Consider the following 19846-nt stretch of genomic DNA (forward strand, 5'->3'; position numbering starts at 1 on the left):
AATACATACTCTGATAAGACTCACCTATAAAAGCCAATGAGGATTAATGCATAGGTAGCATAGTGCTAACACTATAAATAATAGTAACTCCTGTTAAGCCAGAGACAGAGGAACCTTCCATCAAGATCCATCCTTTCCCACTTAGGAGGACAGCACCTGGCCATGAATGGATATATTAATCACCAATGACAGATGCCCAACCACTTACAGCTTGTTGATTTTTGCTGTATTTGTATGTGCATACATTCATTAGCAAAGATTTCTAGCTTCCTTGCCTCTGTTCTGCATGGTCATCTTGATCAACAACTTGTAACAAGCAGTGAGGAAGAGCTGCCAGCCTGCCTGCTGTCTGCGTATTCTCCACGAGTCTGCAACATATGCAATCCTATCTGCATCTCTGCATGTGAACAGTTGCGGTGGGCATGGTGGGGCTTTCGGGTCTAGCCATTATCCCCTGCTGCAGTTGTATGCTAAAGATTCATGGATGAGATAGTCAGAGGCAGCTCAGTGACTTGAAAGCATCAGGTTTTATTGGGTGTCAGCAGTACACGTGCTCCCATAGGTCCTATGAAAACTCTGTTCTCCAATAACAAGGGAGTCCATAGGCAAACTTCTTTAGATCACTTACAGCCTCAATTAGCAATAATTAACAAGAACACATGTGACATTGCATTGCAGAAGTGGCTAAGGTCATCTGGCATTGCCCAGAAGAGGCAGCTGTAGGATCAACACAATTCATCCTCTTTCGTTAGGGTCTCTTAAAACCTGTAATCAGTAATCCATTTTTCCCCTTGATATGACACCCAAGATTCAATATACCACTTTCTCTTGTTCCTGCTTGCTCACGCCAGTAACTGTATTAACACAAGTCTAGGCTATGAGCACACAAAGACTTGAGTGCCTGTTTCATGGCTCTTCCCTGCCATGACAAGGCATCCCTACGGATATGGCCCCATCCCCGTGTGGGGATGCAGCACTCAAGTAGGAAGGAAGGGGGGTATGCAGGCCCTGCCCAGCATGACACAGCAGCAAAGGTATCTCTGGTATGAGATAAGTCAGTTCTCTTTTCCACTTCCTTTCTTGTTTGCTTGTTTGTTTGCAAAAGGAATCAACAGTGGGATGTCATTGCATGACTCAGAACTGGAGCCCCCAGTACAGGTAAATAGTACTTAGGCTTTTGTCTGGTTCTTCACCAAACCAGCCTGGCCTGTGAGCTTTGCTGGGGAGTCAAGAGATGGGAACTGGAAGTTTCCCCTTTGAAAAGGCATCAGAGAAGACACAGTGTACCTCAGTCCTAGCTCTTGAAGCACAGAATGGTTTGGGTCAGAAAGGATCTTTAAAGATCATCTAGACCAACCTCCCTGCCATGAGCAGGGACATTTTTCACTATCTCAGGTTGCTCAAAACCCCATCCAACCTGACCTTGAACACTTCAGTGATGGGGCATCCACAGTTTCTCTGGACAACCTGTTCCAGTGTCTCACCACCTTCATAGTAAAGAATTTCTTCCCTATATCTAATCCAAATCTACCCTTTTAGTTTAAAATCATTGCTCCTTGTCCTGTCACTACAGGGCCTGGTAAAATCTCTCTCCGTCTTTCTTGTAAGATCCCTTTAAGTACTGAAAGGCCGCAATAAAGTCTCCCTAGAACCTTCTCTTCTCCAGGCTAAACAACCCCAACTGTCTCAGCCTTTCTTCATAGAAGTGTTCTAGCTCTCTGATCATTTTGGTGGCCCTCCTCTGGACCCAGTCTAACAGGTCCATGTCTTGTGCTGGGGGCTTCAGAACTGGATGCAGTATTCCAGGTGGGGTCTCACCAGTGTGGAGTAGAGAGGCAGAATCACCTCCCTTGGCCTGCTGGCCATGCTTCTTCTGATGCACACCAGGATACAGTTGGCTTTCTGGGCTGCAACCTCACATTGCCAGCTCACATCCAGTTTTTCATCCACCAGTAACCTCAAGTCCTCTGCAGGGCTGCTCTGAATTCAACCCCCAGCCTGTACTGATATTGGGGATTGCCCTGACCCAGGCATAGGACCTTGCATGTGGCATATTTGTACTTTATGAGGTTCACATGGCCCCACTCCTCAAGGTTGTCAGGGTCCCTCAGGATGGCATCCCTTTCCTCTAGCCGACTCAATGGCACTACTCATCTTGGTGTCATCTGCAAAATTTCTGAGGGTGCACTCAGTCCCACTATATCATTAATAAAGATATTGAACAGTGCTGGTCCCAGTACAGAACCCTGAGGGACACCACTTGTTGCTCATCTCTGTTTGGACACTGAGCCATTGACTAACTGGATACAGCCATCCAGCCACTTCCTTATCCATCGAATAGTGCATTCATTGAATCCATCTCTTTCCAATTTAGAGGTAAGAATGTTGTAAGGGACTGTATCAAAGACCTTACAGAAGTCCAGGTAGATGACAGGTAGCTTGCTTCTAGTAAGCTTGGAGTGGCTCATCCTGCACTGCATTTCCCAAGGACATCAGAGGTCATACCAGCATTTCAAGTTGCGCCTGGTGGGACCCTACTTGCCTGGAAGCTCCCTGCAGGCAAAGGCCCAGCCTCACTGGCTCTGGGCTCTTCTCTATGCTCCTCCTGCAACTGGGAAATGTCGAAGGATCCAGCCCACGGCAGGGAAGGGGTTAAGTGCCTGACCAGCTGCCGTCTATGAGGCACTGAATTCTTTCCCTGTGCAATCCAGCAGCCAGTATCAGGACAACGCTATATTTAGAAAGCTGATAAAGGTTTGGTGCCAACAGTTGTCCTGCCCCTTGATGAAGAAGCCGCAGAGCAAGTGAGAGGGGGCAGCTGATTTCTCTACCCCCAGTACCATTCCCAGCCAAATTTCCTGCCCTCTTCACCAGACTCCTTCGCCGTACTTCTGTCGGGGACCCGGCCAGAGCCACCCAGGCACAGGGGGTAAGTGCCCTTTCCTCGCTCCTCTGCCTCCCTGCTCACTGCCCAGTCAGCAGCAGCCGCTCCGCAGCCCTGTTGGTGGCACATGGCTGCAGTCCTCCCACCTGAGGCCGGCTGCTGGGGCTCTTTGGAGCCGCAGCCGGGTGTGGTGGCATGGTGAGGCTGGAGTTGCTCCAGCTGGACCCAGGGAGGCGTCAGCTGCTGTGTTTTCATGCTCCTAACCGAGCTATGGCCCCCTCGCTCTCCCATGCCCCCAGCAGACTCCCCACAAAGGACTACAAGGACAAAATCCTGAGGCTTAAAGCGCCTTCGGCCTTGAGCTTTAGGAGCGTTTCATTTTGGGGAGGCGAGGTCTCATGTTTCTTGCCCCCAACGCTCCTTCTAGTCCGGCTCTGGCTGTGTACAGCTCCTTCCAGCCTCCATGCAGGGGCTGAGCCGGCCAAGGCGCAGGATAGAGTTTCTGCCCCGCCACCCCTTCCTTCCTGGCCTGCCTGCACACTTACTCACGGGCAAGAAGGGCATCGGCGCTGGCTGGGCAGCAGCCAGGGAGCTGCACGAGGCCTCAGGAATGGCAGGCACCCGGGCAGAGGAGCCATTGCGACTGGCTTGTGGCAAGGGCTGCTGGCAGGGTTGTGGAGCAAGATGTGGGAGCCCCTTCTGCCCCCCCCGCCTCCACAGCCAGGGGGATGACCTCCCATGCCAACTTCTCTAATGTCCCTCCCTCTTGCCCTGCTGTCCTTGCAGTGGATCCTCTCGGAGCTGCCATGGCCAGCGGCAGAGATTTGGACAGCGAGCAGGCGGTGTCTGATGAGGAGGGCACAGGACCAGATGTGAAGGCCGTGCAGGCCCACTATCTCCGCAGCCCTTCACCCAGCCGGTGAGTACGCTTGCCACAGGCACTGCCATGGACTCCTGGTAGCACGTGGTGGATCAACTTGCCTTCCCTCCTCTTCCACCGCCTCTTCTCCGTACAGGCACTTGGATCAAGCACGGAGCCAAGGACTTCCCTCCCCTCCCTGAGGTGGGGGTTAGTGTGCCAGCAGGGAGAGAGACTGCAGAGACAGGACTACTGCACTAATTAATCCATCCTGCTGAGAGCGTACGCGCCCACAAGGGGTGGGGATAAATTGCAGAAAGCATTACTATGGGGTGGCATTGTTGCTCTTCCCTGTCTCATCCTGTTATGTCCACCCCCATACTGAAACATCTGATCTGGATTTCAACTCTTCCCAAATTTAGCCCCATCTTTCTGTCCATTTTAAGGACCTGTGGATTTTTTAATGTTGATATTAGCCTTTCCCAGCCCCAGAAAGACTGAGGGTCTTCAGATTTGGGTTTGGTTCAGAGCCATCTGTAGCTACAGGCTTCAGGCACTGAACAGGAGGCTGTCACAGCACAAGCAGGAATTGAGTTACCTAAAGCAAAACAAGCACGATTAGATGTGTTTTCTCCTAATACAAGGTAAAATACATCCCTTTGTACCCTTTTCCTAAAGCAAAATGCTTTGCAGGGCTTTCTGTACACTTTAAGATGCTTTAGCTGAAGGCAGGGAGTAGGGATCGAGTTTGAAAAGAGCATACCCCAGTGGCCCTCAACAAGTAGAAGGTTATGAAATGTTTCCAATTAGCTGTGGGACACTGCAGAAAAATGAAGAAAGAGTGCTTATTTCATTTAACTACATGTGTTTAAAAATTGTTTAGGATGTTCACTGAGCTCACATAAAGTAAAATTATGTATTGAACTTGGTAAATCAGCCTCCTGCTGCTCATCTGTCATTCAAAATGAACAGAAGCACCTCTCCAGTTTTTTTTTCCCCTCCCCTCCCCTCCCCTCCCCTTCTGTGGAGTCTCTTTGCTTACTATGTCTTTCTTACTTTGGCCAATGTTGCCACTTACCATGGGGCAGAGAAAAAGAAGCAAACACCAGTTTTTGATGGACTGGTGCACTGAAGCTCAACAAATTATCCTTAAACTACTCCAATAATTAGGACTGTATAAAAACACTTTGAACAATTAGGTGATTAATATTGAACCTAAATTTAATACTCTTACCTTCCCTTATGCTCTGCCCTCCCCTCCCCTTCCCTCCCCTTCCCTCCCCTTCCCTCCCCTTCCCTCCCCTTCCCTCCTTTTTTTCTTGCTGTCAATGCCAAAAGCAATGATGAAAATACCAACGTCCTTCCCAACCAGAATGAGGCCCTCAAAGCATCCAGGCTTGGGCAGTTCTCCACCTGTGTTTCATGGATGCTTGGGGCAGCTACAGGTAAAATGTGTTGAGGCTGTCATGGCATATTGTTGCCAACTGATGTCTTTATATTGAGCTTGGAGGCAACCTTTAGGGCAAAAGGAATTGAAGGCAGGGCATAGTCACAAATTTGTGTCAGCTCCTGTAAATGAGACTGAGACACCCCTTGCTCATCATCAGTGCCAATGGAATCCTGGGCTGCATAGGGAAGAGTGTGTCTAGTAGGTCGAGGGAGGTCATTCTCCCCCTCTACTCGGCACTGGTGAGGCCACAACTGGAATACTGTGTCCAGTTTTGGGCTCCCCAGTTCAAGAGGGACAGGGAACTGCTGGAGAGAGTCCAGTGAAGGGCAACCAAGATGATTGAGGGATTGGAGCATCTCCCTTATGACGAAAGGCTGACAGAGCTGGGACTCTTTAGCCTGGAGAAGAGAAGGCTGAGGGGAGACCTTATTACTATTTACAAATATCTAAAGGGTGGGTTGAAGGAGGATGGAGCCACACTCTTCTTGGTGGTTCCCAGTGACAGGACGAGGGGCAATGGGTGCAAGTTGGAACATAGGAAGTTCCGTTCCAACACACGAAAAAACTTCTTTACAGTTAGGGTGACAGAGCACTGGAACAGGCTGCCCAGGGAGGTTGTGGAGTCTCCTTCTCTGGAGATTTTCAAAACCCGCCTGGATGTAGTCCTGAGTAATGTGCTCTGGGCAATCCTGCTTTAGCAGGGGAGTTGGACTAGATGATCTCTAGAGGTCCCTTCCAACTCTGAAAATTCTGTGATTCTGTGATCTCACAAAGTGCTTTGAAGAGCTAGAAAAGGATTACTTTCAGTCACGGTTGACAGGTGCTGGGATGCAACTAAGTGACCTAGACGAGCCCATTAAGTGGTTTCTGATGGCTGTGCCCTCCATTTTGTTTCTGGAGAATAAAAGATACTTTGCTGCACCCTGACTGCACATTAATCACCCTGCCTCTCCTGCTTTAATTAAACAAAAACAAACAGTATGTTGCAAGTACTGCAAGCCTGCATTGCCACATAGCTTCTCTGATGGCAGCAGACTTGTTCTAATGATTTGTACCATCTGTTTGGAAGGAACTGTAGAGGGTGTGCATCAGGGAAAAATCTCTGTAAAATATTTTAACATGGTCTAAGTAAGAAGAGATTTGCTTGGACTGTTCAGGTGGACCCAGATGGAAATACATTTGTCTTCAAGATTGTGGCCCTTTTTTTGCTTAACAAAAACTTGTGTAAATCATGCTGCATGTTGAAGAACTCTCTTCAAAGTTGTTTGTGGGTTTCACAGTTATTTCTGACCTGCAGTTAGACAACACTATGTGAGTGGAGAGACTGAGCACAGATCCATGCCATGAAATGACCAATGTACGGAGGGAGAGATTCACAAGCTTCAGTCTTAATGCTTGCATTGCAGCTTGTGATAACTTAAAGGATGCTTGGACACAATTAGCCAACAGAAAAAAAAAACCAACAACAAACTAACAGTTTTCTGGCATAATCTGTTCTGAATTGGTCAATGAATTCTAGTTAGGACAATATATATGTCTGTCTAAGTTTGAGCTTCTTGTGAGACTATTCCTTGTGATCCATCGCCCTCCCAGTCACAAACCAGACACTGATCTTCTCTGTCCAAAAACTCCTCCACCAGTCCATTCTCTTGCACTCCCAGCCCACTGTAGTTCCTCCCCATGGGACCTGTCTACATCTTGCAAACACTGGATACCAAGGCATAGCTGAAACCTGTAGTGCCACACTGAAGAGCAGGGTTGGGGTGAGGGGTGGCAGAAGAGCTGGGGCTTCCCTTCTACTGTCAAAGGATCCTCACTGCTCCAGCTCCTTGCTGCTGTCTTCTGGAATGGGTGAAAAGGGCTAAAGTTCTGGAGATGGGATCCCAGTGGAGGGCATTTGCCTAATAGGCAGTGTGGTTGGTTGGCAGGTATTCAGTGATATCGGACACTGATACAGAGAGCATCTTCATGGAGCCAATCCATCTGTCGTCTGCTGTGGCTGCCAAACAAATAATCAATGAAGGTAAGAGGAGGAAGGGTAAAATAGCTATGTAAGTAATAGAGACTTGAGTTATGCTTGTTTTGCCTTTCTCATCCAGAGATCCTAAAATGACAAAAAAGCCCCTAAAATGATAAGAAAACCCCACCTGAGGTGGTGGTGAAAAACACAAAGAAATAACAGTTTACAGAAAGGTTTGGTCACTTCCTTTGAAGTTGTGCACTGAATCTACGGCAGAACCATGTATCGCGGTGATCAACACAGTTTGATTGCTGGTTGCTCGCTGCAACAAATAGTCTAGACTAGACTAGACTAGACTAGACTAGACTACATTAAATATTTCAGTTGGAAGGGACCCACAGCAATCATCTAGTCCCACTGCCTGACTGCGTCAGGGCTGACCAAAAGCTAAAGCGCGTTATTAAGGGCATTGTCCAAATCCCTCTTAAACACTGCCAGGGATGGGGCATCGACCACCTCTCTAGGAAGCCTGTTCCAGCGTTTGAACCACCCTCATGGTAAAGAAATGCTTCCTGGTCTCCAGTCTAAACCTCCCCTGGCACAGCTTTGAACCATTCCCATACGTTCTATCACTGGATACCAGGGAGAAGAGATCAGCAACCTCTCTCTTCACGTCCCCTCCTCAGGAAGCTGTAGAGACCAACTGCATTCTTCTGGGGCTAGAATGAGCGTGCCCTTGCCTTCCAGGCCTTTGGCCATTGCAGGTCTCTGGACTGAGAGGACAGCACAATATATTCTTCCCATTACTAACCACCTTGAGGCTACTAGATAAGCATGTACATGCACACATTGCAGACAGGATGGTGTGATGATACTGGGAAAAAAAGCAAGCCACAAGGCTTGTCCCAGGAACAAAAAAATGACGGGTCATTTATTTGTGTGGTTTTTACATGCTTTTAGTTACAATGTCAGTTTATTCCAGAACTGAAGACAAAGGACGCCAAGGTAGATTCAGAGTGTCCCAGGATGTTAGAGTCTGCGCAGCAGCTGATGGTGGAAGACCTGTACAACCGAGTTAAGGAAAAGATTGATGACACCAGCTTGTTTAACACGCCATGTGTGATGGACTTGCAGAGGGCGCTTGTGAAGGACAGGCTGGAGACCCCCAGGGATGCTGTGGATGAAGTCTGGCCTAATGTCTTCATAGCAGAAAAGTGAGTGTCAGCTTTTGTCATCAAGTTGCACGAGATTCCCAGTGAAGGGTCAGATGGAACCACTGAAGGCATAACATGTATTACATGCATCTAATACTTTTCTTCCCTAGAGAGCCGCAAAGTGTTTTTCAGAATATGCTTACAAAGATCTCTGTGCACTGAACAGTAAACACTTCTGGAATAGAATCAGCAGCTTTCCTTTGCTGTTTTGATGCTTTGACAATTTAGGAGAGGAAAAGGCAAATGAGCCCAAATTACACTGTTCTGATTGGAATTTGGCCCTGAAATTGGGACTAATGTCTTTGTTATGTAAAAGAGAGTTAAAAAAGAAATGCCATAGCAAATACTGAGTGGAAATGGTTTGGTCTTCTGTACCATGGCTCAGCTGTCTGAGACACCTGTGCAAATAACCAGAAAGAATTAGAAGTGGATATTGTGTAAAGCATCAATTACAGAGTGATAAAAATTGAGAAATAAGAAAACAGCCTGAACCTAGGATGGCAGGATGAGTTTAAAATCAAGCTGGAGTGGAAACGAGCATGCAGCTCTACTGGTGAGTGCAGGTTTCTCATTTTCTTTTCCCAGTGAGTATTGGAAAGAAATACCTGTAGAACTCTCAAAGGACATTAAGGTCCGAGTGAAGCCTCATGTTGGATGAGTAACACAGACTGGGAGCTCTGTAGACCTTGTAGCAGACAGCTTCTTTCCTACCTGAAATAGGAGCACTGATATCTAACTTTTTTTTTTTCTTTTCTGAAGAAGTGTTGCAGTGAACAAAAGCCGTTTGAAGAGGCTGGGGATCACACATGTCTTGAACGCAGCTCATGGTACTGGTGTATACACAGGACCAGGTTTCTACAATGGTCTGAATATCCAGTACCTGGGCATTGAAGTAGATGATTTTCCAGATATGGATATCTCCAAACACTTCCGCCCAGCTGCAGAGTTCCTTGACGAAGCACTGCTGACTTACAGGGGTAAGATGAGAGGATTACAGTGGTTCCAGAATGCTTGGGAATTAATGGGTGGGAGTGTTACTCTGATAAACAGCCGATGCCACATTTGTAATTGGGTAGAAGGCAGATACTTTGTTCTCTGCATCCAGTTATGGTGAACCCTTCTTGCCCATTCTTGCCCATGCCTCATTCAAAACAGGAGGGGGCAAACTAGTGAGAGGAGGCAGCCCGGCAGCCCCTGCCACAAGCTCCATGTCTTCAGACTCACACTGGCTGCGAGCCACCTCCCTCAGCTGCTTTGAAAGTACCCTACTACTGCCCCACTCCAATAAATATATTTTTTAATATTGATATTACATAATACTATATATATTTATATATTCCTGTACACTGCAAGTTTCGGTTTTGCCATGATGTTTACTATGAAAGAACAGGCTGATTTACTAGAACAATCCAAACAGCTGGGTTGAACCCCTGGATGTCTACACCCAGGCAACTGTATAATTTGCTGGACTCCAATTCCATGGCAACTGTTACTCTGTGGACCTCCAGTGCATACTGGTCAATTTGTTGCAGCTTCAGTGGACAGTTTGAAATATCTTTATGAAATTCAATATGAAAACAAACACCACAATCAGTGATATCACTGAAATTCTTCATAGATATATTAAATGCATTTAATTTTTGTAGAGAGACAACAGGCTGCCTCCTAGTAGAAGTGACAGTAAGAAAAGTGAGAAGTTTTGTTAGTACACAAGGAAAGTTGAGCCAATAGCTCGCTAGCAACACCACGAGGATGGACACTCTACCCGTCTACATTCTTCCTCATAACTCCTATCTGTACCCTTGGCATAGTATAGATGCTTACTGCTGTGGGCATTCATCGATCCTTCAACTCACTAACCCAGCAAAAATGACAGCCCAGCAGGGAAGAGATGGTTTTCCATTCGGTTAGTGAGCTGAACTGGCTCATTAGAGGGCCCGGTGAGTACCAGAACCGACACAGGAAAGGATGGACAGAGACAGAGGAGCTTTGAAAGAAAGCAGAGGAATGAGATCTCCCCCTTTCGGTGAGCTGTTACATAGGCTTTACCGGCTGTTAAAACACTTCGAAGCAACTGAGACTTTTGGTACTAAGAAAGGTGTAAAAGCCATTTCGGGATTGTAGGAATAGGTACATTGGGTAAATACTTGCGATAACATATCAGCAGTCAGAAAGGTGGTGTGTAAACTGGCTTCATTAAGTTTCAGTGCAAACAGTTTGATTAAACTGGAGTTTATCACACATTTAGAAACAGTCATTTCAGTTATTTGCAAGCTAGCAAAGCCTCATTTATGCTCTCTTCATATTTACAAGCTTTTATTTAACTGGAATTTGCTATAAAAGTAACTTTAAAAACCAATTCTTCTGTGCCAAAGCTTAGTTTTCTGCAAGAGGTGGTTTCTGTTTAAATGCCATGAAATAAAGCAGATCCTCAGCTTTGATTCTAGCTCTTGCAGTCACTGTTCATAGAATGGTGGGTCCCAGCAGTTTGAAGCAGCTGTATCAGTTTGTCAGAGTCAAAATCAGCTCTCTTCAGCTACTTGCTTGGTTCTCCTGTTGAGATACACTATGACTCTGGCCTCCAGCCAGTCTACATGTAACTGTTTGAGTGTACCCTGCAAAACAACAGATTTGGATTCTGGCAAAAATATAATTAAATTAATATAAAATTGTATTTAAGTCCTATGATGTGCCTTATAAAAAAGTAAGTTATTTGCTTATCCTCCCAATACCTTCCTGGAGGCTAATGCTAATATCTCCCTTTTTACATATGGGGAAAATGAAGCATGGAAAGCTTAAATGTCTTACCCTAAGCCAGCCAGCAAGTCAAGAATACTGTATCACTTGTCTTTCTAATACCTGTTACAAGCTTTTTGATTATTTGGGGAAATGAACTGTATAGGTGAAACTACAAATATTATTTTGATTGTTTTAAATTGTGCCTGCCCACAGCTTTTGAAACTAATGGGCTTTTCATTCAGATGTATCTAGATTTTTATCAAGATAAAGCTAACAAATATATAGTGTTGGCTTCAGTCACTGAAACATATAATCTGTCTTATTTTTAACACTGTTCAGAGAATGCTTTTGTGCTACATATCAAAGCAACCTCTCTATGTTATTGGAAATAGCTGATTACTTTTATATTCAATATCTGTAGGCAAAATCCTGGTCAGCAGTGAAATGGGAATCAGTCGCTCAGCTGTGCTGGTGGCTGCTTACCTGATGATCTACCACCACATGACCATTTTGGAGGCTCTGATGACTCTGAGAAAGAAGCGGGCCATTTACCCCAACGATGGCTTTCTGAAACAGCTGAGGGAGCTCAATGAGCAATTGTTGGAGGAACGAGAGTCAGAGCATACTGGAGATGAAGAAGTCACTCCTAGTCAAAGTCCTGTTGTCCATTCAGGGACTTCTTCCCGGCTGTCTGGCATTGAGGACTCAGAAAGCATCATGGGAGCCAAAGCCCACTCCATCATAGTAGAAGAAGAGGAGACCAGCAGCCTGCTGGGTAGTCTTATGAGCTCTTCATCAGTGGGAAAAACTAGCTGTGTTTCCAAACACTCTACCCTCATCAGTGAGGAGGAAGAGGAACAGTTGTATAAGGAGTGGAGGAAGAAACAAGGCCTGCCTGCAAAGGAACCAGGAGTTAACCATGGAAGAAGAACATCTCCAAAGCTTCTGGATCAGGAAGGGGAACAATCTGAGGAGGATGTGCAACAGAGGATCCATGACTGGCAGCGCAGAAATGAGAAATACCAAATGGAGGGTCCACCCAGGGAGGAGAATGAAGATTCCAGTATGGGAGGAAGACCTTACCCATCAGGTGAATTCAGTGATGTTGAAAGCGTGAGCAGTTTTGAGATCCGAACCTTAAAACAACAGCTGGAAGCCAGTAGCTTTAGTAGGATGAGGAGGAGCCGCACAGGCTCTACGTCTTCAGAGAGCACTTGGGACCTGTGGAACCAAAGGCTTGTGGAGATCGAGAAGGAAGCTGCTCAGAGGTATCGTTCTAAGAATAAAAATTGTGGGGAGAGACAATCCCCAGAAACAGGAAGAAAGGAGAGGGATGTGGATGAGGAGAGTGTGTGTTCAGACAGTAGCTCCTTTTACAATTTCTGCCAAAAGAACAAAGACAAGTTGACTCCTCTAGAAAGGTGGAAGGTCAAGAGGATCCAGTTTGGCTTTCACAAGAAGGATTTAGAACCATCGTCATCTTCTGCACCATCTCCAGCAGAAGATGGCAGCCAGCCAGGTGAGGAGGGGACAGAAGGGAAGAGTTTGTCAGATATTAACCTGTCTGCTTACCAGGCTTGGAAAATGAAGCGGCAGAAGAAGGTGGGCAGTGAAAGCAAGGAGGAATTTGTGGAGTTTGCCAAAAGTGAGGATTCTGCTTCAGCTAAAAAGAAGCAGAGGCGTGTAGAGCTCCTTGAACGTTCAAAGAAAATTTTAGAAGAAAGCCAGTCCATGTGCAGCTGGGAGACAGACAGTATGATGAGCGGGAGTATCCCACTGTCAGCTTTCTGGCCTTCAGCGCCTTCTGCAAGTGGTGCTGAGGATGCAGCTTCTGCACTGAGCATGCAGACAAATCATTCATCTTTATCACAGCCCAGGAGCAGCACGGGGGCAATGCAACCTCAGATGCCAAGTATACCCTTTCCCAATCTCCCAGTTGGCCCAGGTGACACAATATCTATGGCAAGCATTCAGAACTGGATTGCTAACGTGGTCAGTGAAACCATTGCTCAAAAGCAAAATGAGATCATGATGCTGTCCCGTCCATCGTCTGCAATGGCCTCCAGCGTAATGTCAGGAGACCTTGGCAGGCGTGTAGATGATGATAAGGTTTCTCTCCTCAGTGGTCAGAGTGGCTCATCTCTTACTACCTCTCAGCTTCGCCAGCAGGACATGCACAGGGCTGAGTCTCAGTCTATCCTGTCTTGCAATACCTCAGTGAGTGCAAGGACAGAAGACACTAATTCAAACATGAAGACAACACAGACAAGCAAGCCACTGTACAGCCTCTTTGCTGATGATGTTGACCTGAAGAAACTCAGGAGGAAGGAGAAGGAGATGCAAATGGAACTGAGAGAGAAAATGTCAGATTATCAAATTGAAAAAGTGATCAGAGACAATAAGCGCAGCACTTTATTTAAAAAAAAGATGACCAAAGGAGAGGAAAATGAAATAGAAGATGACAGAGAGAGTACAACAAACAGCCACAGGCGCCCCTTGCAAGGAGATCTTGACAGAACTGATACAGTCTTTGATCTGTCCAGTCAACCTGCAAACACAGGTGTACCGAAGTCAGAGGTAGAGACTGATATTCCCAAGTGGCTCAGTGGCCTGAAAGCAGAAAGAGAACCACCGTCATATTATGATCAAAGTGAGAAGGCTAGAGAGAAATATAGCAGATCATCCAAAGTTAGAGAGATGGATTCTGAAACATCCAGTTACAGATTCTCCAGATCCCAAAGAGAAGAGCTAGACAGCTGTTCTTCCTACGAGTCAAAAGGAGATTCACTGAGAACCATGTCAAGATTTTCCTCTGCTTCTGCAAAACAGGACAAAAAGATGTATAAGTTCACAAGGTCAAAGGTCAGTGAGACAACAAGTTCCAGAGAAAAGAGCCCAGAGCTGCATGTTTTCAGCCAAACACCTGAACCACCCTTTGATTCTGAATCCCCTGAACCATCTGCACAGAGCCGAGTTAGATCTCATCATGTCGAGGCGTGTGAAGAGGAGGCCAGGTCAGACATGTCAGAATTTGGAGCTAAGAGAAAGTTCACCCAGAGCTTTTCAAAGTCCGAAGAGGATGGAAAGAAGGAGGCAAAAGTGGAACAAAGTGAAGAAAGATTTGCATCTAGACAGTTGTCTCAGTACAGACGAAGCATGCGTAAAGAGGAGGAAGAAGAGATGGATGATGATGCCATTATTGCTGCTTGGAGAAGCCGACTAGAAGAAACTACAGCAAAGCTCCGGCGGAGAAGGGAAGAGTGACCAAGATCAGATTATAGGAACACAAGCAGAGCCACAGAGTCCCTGAATCACTCATCATTATATTTCTGATAATCCTTTGTGGTTTGTAGGGCATTTCCTGCAGATAGTTCTCTTCTTAATCAAAAGCGATAAAGGGAAGAGGTCAAGTTTTGGAAGTGTTTGTGGTTTGTCAGAAAGAAGATGCTAGTATTAAATGATCAATGTAGGTAGGAACACAATGTTAGAAGCCATTAGGAGCCAGACGATGTTTCAGCAGCAAAAGCAAGTAATGGTGGCACCTCAATTCAAAAGACCAATCACATCCCATTTTGGTTATTTCAATTTCCTAGTCTTGTTAAAGACTGGACATATTTTTTCTAGGATCTTTTTGATCATAAATGGAAGAAGCCAACAGCCTTTTCTAGGAACTTGAAGAATGTTCCTCTCTTAATCAGTTTTACTTTATACTAGTGGGAAGATACTGCCCGGTAGGCTCCATTTTCTGCACCAGTCTTATGAATGTCTACAGAAATAAGACAGTTCAGGGGAATACATGTACTGTTTTACTTCACTAAGTAGCAGATGCAAAGTGAAATACTAGAAAAAAGAAGATGCCTCCTTTTTAGATGTTCAACGCTGTAATGAATGTGTTCCTGTGGTATCGTTGTTTTCTATTAGATGGAGTCATGTCTGCTCCGGTATGGTTGGTTCCTGCTAATGATTTTGGAAAATGCAGTGATATTAACAGCCATATAGAATTATGTTCTGATGTAGTTAAAGAGATGGAGTTAGGGTTAGGATTAGTGTTAGTTTGGGCTGGGTTTCTGAAGTACCCACTTCAGTTTGGTTTATGTGTGCAGCTCAGCTAAGTCTGTGCTTTTATGTCTATATCAGATTGTCATGTATTAATTTTCAACATGATGGCCTTAAAAGAAAAGAGCGATACACACACTGACCTCATAATAAAATAATGTATAACTAAAGCATTGGTATAAGGCACCATGGACCTAAGGAAAAATTGTGCGTCTCTTGAATGTGGTACTTGGAAGCTCATTTTTAGGAGATGGTAGGTTTAGTTGACATGTTACAGGTAACGTGTTGCTTGTATCATGAGCCACAGAGCCCACTTTTCAGAGTGACTGGAAGTAGCACAGTCTCCATGTTAACTGAGCACACCAAGTAAAGAGCCTCAGGTCCTTCCATGCCCTGCAGAGCCTCATGAGCTTCTGTGACACGACCTGGCAGACCTGCCACAGCACCACTTGTGTGGCTCATATGATGCTGTGTCTTTGACGCATTAAAGCACCCAACTCTTTGTCACCAGTCAACATCCTCCGCCTCTCTCTTATAAACACCTAGGCCAGTTTCTCCTGATTTCTACTCTGGAATTATCTGTTCCCTCTTCTGTACAGCCTGTATTTTGAAACAACAAATCCCTCTGGCAGAGCTGAGTATGAAAAAACAATGGAGGGATGATGCAGTATTGCTCTCTCACAGGAAGTTGCTTTTTCTTGTCATCTCTTCTCCCTCCCACTGCGACGCTTAGAGCTCACTATTACTATTATGCTAGTACCTCTCCCTATTTTAATTGTATAATATAGACGCTAAGCTCCACAGGGCAAGGGCCTGGTCTTTGTCCTTGTCTGTATGACGCCACGCACATCAGCAATGCTATCTAAATAATGGTTACTGATAACAAAATGCAGCCGCCAATTTTCCTAAACTTAGAATCATTTCTCTCAACTATAACTCACTGATTAGACATTATCCCTGCTTCTCTGAAGATAAAGATGACTCTTTCTGACAGCCAGGACTAGAGTAAATGATAGCTACTTATTGTCAGGTGAATGGAGTCTCAAAATCAGGTGATTGAACAATAACAGGGGTAGAAAAATAAGAGAAAGAACATATTTTACTTGTGTGGGTGGGTTGGGGTTTTTTTTGAGTAAACTCAGATTACATTTTTGAAGTACAAAAGGAACACGGTCTTGTTAATGTTTCAGGCATCCAGAGATGCTATAAGACTTATAATGCACTTCTACTACAATATAATCTCTAATACAATGCATCCCTTGTTTCTGCATACTTCTGTGAGTTGTGTTTTTTTAAAGTAGTGAAATTCCAGGCTTTGATCTACATTCTGAGATTTTGAATTGAATTTCTGCAATGTGTGTTAGGATTGGCAGTTTCCTTTTTTCTTCATCCCTGGTAAAGTTGCTTTGTGGAAAACAACTCTGCATATGCATATTTGGAGCTTGCTTTAATTTCAATCTAGAAAAGGTCTTAAGTTTCGATGGATCAAAGTGGAAGTGTGCAATACATTCTGGCACTGAATTTACTTTTTTATCAAAGGCCAGTTCCCTCTGAAAAATCTCTCTCCTGCTTCCTATGGCTGGCTGCTGTTCTCAATAGAAATGTCTGTCCTCTGCAGTACTGTAGGGGGCATCTTACACTGTGAAAGATGAGCATTATATGATGTAGTAATTGGTTTCATTTTGCACTGTACAGCACAGCCTTTGTTTGGGTAGCATTTTGATTTAAACAGTAATCTAGGTCTGCCGCACAAATAAATTATTCAAGACCGAGGGGCAGAATATGGTTCTGTAACAAGCCTGAGCCAAACCATCCTGATAGTGAGTTTTGACCCTTCTGGGAAAGGGTTAAGTGGGTTCTGCTGACTCACTGAGGTAGGTGGCTTATTAGTTCACTTGTGTAAAAGGGAGATAAAAATGGTTTGCTGGGGAAAGGCCATCTAAGATGCTGGCTGAGCAGTCATGAGGGAAAAGCCTTAGAAATAGCTGAACTTTATTTTCTTATTGCTTATATCCTTGTTAATAAAGCCAAACCCCCAAAGCAATAAGGGGGTGGGGATCATTTTGGACTCCATTCAGTGTACGGCCTGTGCTTGAAAGCGAAATGGGAAAGGCTCCAGCTCACAGGTATAAATTACATGAAACAGTGACATAAAGACCTTGCATGGTGAAAATATTAAAGCATTCAGTCATAAGACCAATAACCAGGAGAGACAGAAATTGAGAGGTTGGAGGCAGGCTAGAAAGTCAGGTTTTAAGATGAGAATTTAGAAGGAGATAGGGAATCGGTGCAAGGGGAGAGGTCTGCACAGATTGTTTCAGGTGACCAGAACTGCAGAGGGAATGGTTTTTCAGCAATGACTCTGGTCTGAGACTAGATTAAAAGAGTAGGTAAGTATCCATATTTATCTAGGAAGGATTTTTCAGCAAAGATGCACTGGGACTGATATTTTCGCTCAGCTTCAGTTTGCTGCTGTAGGAAGGAGGGGTGTTTTTGGCATTGTATAGTGGAAGGTGAAAGTGCAAGGAGCATCCATACAGTCAGTTAAGAGTATAAACACAGGAACATCAGAAGGGCTGTATGGGGTCAGACCAAAGGTCCATCTGGCTCAATATCCTGTCTCTGACAGAGAACAACAGTGAATACCTAGGGAAGAATATAAGAGCAGTGATATAAATGATATTTCCCCAGCATGATCTTCCAGCTTCTAATCATTTGCAACTCAAGGACTTCCTAAGCCAGATGCGATATTTTTGTATTTAATAGCCCTGGATAGATTTTCTTTCTATGGAGGTGCCTAGTCATTTTTGAGTTATAGCCATTATAGCCTTGTATGCGCTAGCTTCCATGATCTCTTGTGGAAAGAAGTCCCACAACTTACTCTACACTGAATGCTGAGCCATCTCCTTTTTGTCTGTTCTGAACCCGCTGCCCACTAGCCTCATTTGATGCCAAGATAATCTCTAGTTATCATCTACACACCGCCCCAAGATTTTACCCACCTCTATTTTTATGCCCCACCCTTAGCTCTCCATTTTTCAGCCTGAGTTACTCATTCCTCATGTGGGAGCTGCCCCATGTCTCTGGGCATCCTGGCTGTTCTCCATCCCTTTCCAGTTAGGCTTTGTCATGTTTGAGACGAGGGACCAAATCCTCACACAGTATTCAGGGTACAGGTGCAGCAGGGATTTATCCTGTGGCTGCAGCAGGGATTTATCCTGTGGCATACTGACCTTCCTTATTCTGTTCTCTCTTCCTTCCTTATTAACTCCTAGGAATTTGCATGCTTTTTTGGCTGTTTCTGAGCACCAAGGTGACATTTTCATGGAACTATTTATGGTATCCACAAAATCTTGTTGCTGTTTGGCAATGGTCAGCTCTGAGATCATAATTTTCCATTTTAAGTTTTCTTATGTGTAATACTTTACATTTATTAGCCTTGAATTTCATTTGCCATCTGAGTGCTCGGTCTCTCAGTCTCATTAAGTCCTCCTGCATTTTTTCACAGCCAGCCTCTCATTTCCACTACTCTGTTTCCTTAATGTCCTTTGAACAATGTAGAAACGAGAGTATGTGGGAAGCAAAGAAGTTAAGGAGGGATACATGAGAAAGAAACCCATTTGATGTTGGTTTGAGTGAAGTAAGAAATAAGAAAGTGATGAAAGCTGGAGAGCTAGGAGATAGAAATGTTCAAAAAGAGATCTGAAGATAATAGGCAAATTAAGAAGGGGACCCACAGTGGACGGAGACAGTACGTCTTAAGCTGAAGACATAATGCTAAATATTAATTTGTTTAATTAGGCTAATGCTAAATATTAATTTGTTTAGATGTACAAAAATCTGGGGAAAGATTATGGAACAATCTCTGTAGGAAGGAAGGAGATGGTGGGGTTTACAGAAATTACAGGTTTGTGAGAAATGTGAAGGGGACTGTGAGAAGTGGAAAGGGTGACACATGTTAGTGGGACGTAGATGATAAAATGACATCTGTGCTAGACTGGGAATTCAAAGTGGCAGAAGCAAGTTTGGAAGGAAGCAGAATTGTGCCAGAAATAAGTTATTTCTAGTGTAACAGCTGCAATCTGCATGGCAGTGCTCTTAGGTGTGGGGCCATCACCCATTTCCCCCCCTCCAGTATTTTCAGGGCAATTTGATTTATTGCATGTGGCAATAGTTTAGACTGGATAATTTTAAAAAGAGTTTAGCACCATTTCCTTCTTTTACAGCTCCTTGAGAAATGCTTACACATTAGCTGTAGTGGAGAGCTAGGTGAATTACGAGACAAAAAGTTTTACTTGGGGATGGTTACGTTGCATTGCCTGCCTTTCCTTGGAGGGTTTACATTCAATGGAATACATTCACTGTAGACATTATAACATGAAAGCGCAGTATCCATGACCTTCCTAAATTTATAGACAATACAACAGAGATGCAGAAAGCATGTGATTAATATAGTCTAGGTCTTGGAAACAGACACCGCATGCTCGTGTACTCCAGCAAAATCTCTTTGTGAGCTACCTACCTATTTTCTGGAATTTCACTTGTCATTTAGAAAAATGAAAGTGGGTTAAATCTCTGGCTGTTCTAATTGTGAAGAAAACTTCCAAAATTGGAACTATGTGTTACAAACAAACAGTTCTCTAGAGAGGTGGGAGCATAGCTCTAAATGGTGTGTGAATTGCCC

General features: G+C 44.7%; 1 protein-coding gene across 1 annotated transcript; it reads left to right on the top strand.

Moving 5' to 3' along the window:
* The first annotated feature begins 2784 nt into the window (after positions 1–2784).
* Positions 2785–14370, top strand: DUSP27 (dual specificity phosphatase 27 (putative)). The gene is given in 6 exon segments (XM_009890092.1): positions 2785–2929; positions 3671–3803; positions 7122–7216; positions 8136–8367; positions 9127–9344; positions 11528–14370. Coding segments are annotated over 6 exon segments (3666 nt in total).
* Positions 14371–19846: the final 5476 nt, after the last annotated feature.

Source organism: Charadrius vociferus, unplaced genomic scaffold (genome assembly GCF_000708025.1).
Source record: "Charadrius vociferus isolate BGI_N301 unplaced genomic scaffold, ASM70802v2 scaffold287, whole genome shotgun sequence".
NCBI classification, from domain to species: domain Eukaryota; kingdom Metazoa; phylum Chordata; class Aves; order Charadriiformes; family Charadriidae; genus Charadrius; species Charadrius vociferus.